General features: G+C 51.6%; 1 protein-coding gene across 1 annotated transcript in view; it reads right to left on the reverse strand.

Moving 5' to 3' along the window:
- Window positions 1-1807, reverse strand: part of LOC143281751 (uncharacterized) — a 32526-nt gene extending 30719 nt beyond the window's left edge. The window contains exons 1-2 of the mRNA XM_076587031.1: window positions 1404-1807; window positions 244-1096 (exon numbers count right to left, since the gene is read on the reverse strand). Coding sequence (XP_076443146.1) covers window positions 244-1071 — 828 coding nt within the window. The 5' untranslated portion in view covers window positions 1072-1096; window positions 1404-1807. The remainder of the gene's footprint in view (window positions 1-243; window positions 1097-1403) is intronic.
- Between the last annotated feature and the right edge of the window lie 1323 nt (window positions 1808-3130).

Below are 3130 nucleotides of genomic sequence, written 5' to 3' on the forward strand. Positions count from 1 at the left end.
CTCACTCGCGCACCTGCACACAGCACACGCACACTCGTATGGACGCATGAAACACACACACACACACACACACACACACACACACACACACACAGAGGGAGAGAGAGAGAGAGAGAGAGAGAGAGACACACACACACACACACACACACACACACACACACACACACACACACACACACACACACACACACACACACACACACACTAACAAGAGATAAAACAAACACAACAACAGACACTCACATCATAAGGGTGTCCCCGAAGCCCCGCTGAAGAGGACAACGTCATGTCAATGGCCTCGTTCGCGTCACTGTCATCATTATCATCATCGTCATCGTCCTCAATCTCCACGTCCAGCAAATGGTGATGACCTTCCCCTCCTCCCTCCGTCCGCAGCAGCTGTGGCGATGTCCATATCTTGGCCTGCCGACCGCCAGGGACATGGACTCTGTTCCCAGGGGGGAGACGACCCTCACCCAAAGAGCTAGGAGAGTACAGGCTCTTTGCCTCACCCCCACCACCACCACCACCAGTCAGTCCCTGCTCTGTGACAGCAACAGCACCACCACCACCACCACCACCAATGCTCTTTGATCTGCCCGCGATGTTGTTGTAACCTTCCACTGCCAGACATGTCCCCTCCGATCTGGTGGTGGTGCCAGTGCTCGTGGTGCTCGTAAGAAAGTTCGACTTGTCCGCGGAGTCTTTTCTGGCACTGATGAAAGCGTTATCGTTATCATCCACACAGATGCGAGACTCATCCGCGAAGGATGAAGGGCTGAGTGAATCGTCGGATGCCGCGGCCGTGCCCTCGTTGTCACTGGAGACGGACAGGAGTCGCCCGACGCCGCCGCGTTCGTTGGAATCGCTGGAACCAGCGCCTCCGCCGAAATTGTCATCTGTCGCTATAGCTGCTACTGCTGCCGCTGCTGCCGAGGGTGACGAGAAGTGATTTCTGAAGTTGTCTTCTGCTGCTACCTCCCAGTCCTCCTCCCCCAGCACCCGTCTGATGCTGAAGGGATTCAAGGCTCGCGGCAGACGACTTGTGGAAAATGTCGTCTGCTGCATCATGACGTTTGACGGTAGCACTGAGTGACTAGCAAAACAGAAAGTGTGAGGGGTGAGTCTTTTACAATATATAATTATATATATATATATACTTACTGATATATGTATATAGAAGTTTAAGGTTGAAAATTCAGAGCAGTTCGTTGCTAGAAGCAAAAAACAAAAACAAAACAAACAAACAAAAAACAAAACAAAAAACGCGATGACAGATCTGATTTCGATTCGACGGTAATTACAGGCAGTACTACTTAAAAGGTTAATTTCATTGAACGAAACCGAGTTCAATCAATGAAAACTTTTCCCAGTCTTTGAAATGAAGAAGACTTGAGCGTTACCTCTTGTTCCCGTCAGTCGATTGAGGAGGTGAGACACCACTGACTGAGAGTTAACTTGTTTGACTTTGTTCTCACAAGTCACTATAACTCAACCGTTGTGTGTCACTGAAGTTCTCATCATCAACTGAAGTTTATTTCATAAAAAAAAAAAATAATAATAATAATAATGTAAAGACAGGTGGGAGCTTGTTGATGTCCACACGGCACAAACCTGTAGACTGATTTCCTCAAAAAGGTAAACAGCCGGACAACAAAACGATGGCCGAATCTGTCACTGACGGAGCAACTGGCATTCCCAAGAGACACGGGGGAAAGTCCACAGCGCGAAGCCAGCTCCAGAACTGCCGAGTGAGAACAATGGCCAGCGACAATCAAACAAAACTTGCACATGGCACCGTCCACACAAGTGGATGGATCTCTCGCTACACACACACACACACACACACACACACACACACACGAGGAGAGCAGTATAATAGAGGAAAAGATATCGCACCCGTACCCCCTACTACCCCCTTCCCCCTCCAGCAGTTATTTCCCTTTCTACGCGCGCGCTGTGCACACGCAGGAGCGGGCGGCAAAGACCGTTAGGCCCCGCCCCCTCAGTGGCTGTGGTCCAATGGTACCGTCGCTCGTGCGTTCTGACTGACAGCTTGTGTTGGGGGGGTAAACGGCTGCCACCGGTGTTTACTTGTGGTGTGGTCTGGTTTGCTTGTCAGTCAAGTGTGTCTGTGGCCCCCCCACACACAGTTGAGTGAGGTGTGACTGGTTGTGCTCAGTGCTCAGTGTGTGAGTGATGTTGAGTGGGCTGTGTCAGGCGCGCGGGGTTGAGGGGGTAAGGGGTGGGGTTGAGGGGGGTGATTGGTCGGGGTGTGGGGGGGGAGGGAGTACATGCAGCCCCCTCCCGCCCCCCACCCACACACACACCCCTCAGCCCCCACCACCCACCGCCATTTGGCACACACAACAGCGCCGGGTGTGAGACAGAGAGGACCTTTATACCGCCATGGTCACCTTCTTTCGGTTGCACTTGGTGACACCTCATTTGGAAAGCACGTGCACACGCATATTGCAGATGTAATCCTACATCAGTTGGCGGGCGCAAACACACACACACACACACACACACACACACACACACACACACTGATATGCACGCATACACACTGACCTACTCACCGGCACACACACAAAGACACTAAGACACACATGCATAGAAACGCTTTGGCATGTTAACGTATGCATGCAGACAGGTATGCGCACAAGAACAGAGACACGGAACACACAAGCATACGTACAGCACTTATCGAATTGGCATGCGCGCGCGCGCACACACACACACACACACACACACACACACGGCTCGAGCACACACACACACACGGCTCGAGCACACGCACACACACACACACAGCGCGCGAGCGCACGCACGCACGCACGCACACACACACACACACACACACACACACACACACACACACACACATACACACGGCTCGAGCACACACACACACACACACACACACACACACACGCACTGAGAAAAAAAGAGTTGCAGGCATCACTGACTACTGAACGAAAACTGCGTGTGCACCGGCCGAGGATCAATACAGTAGTACACAACGTGATGAGTATAATATTATGTCTCAATCATTAGATGCATGCTAGCTTCTCGACAGCAGACACATCAATTCACGCGGCTTGTCATACATGCGTAGTTTAGATTC

This window comes from Babylonia areolata, chromosome 4 (assembly GCF_041734735.1).
Source record: "Babylonia areolata isolate BAREFJ2019XMU chromosome 4, ASM4173473v1, whole genome shotgun sequence".
NCBI lineage: Eukaryota > Metazoa > Mollusca > Gastropoda > Neogastropoda > Buccinidae > Babylonia > Babylonia areolata.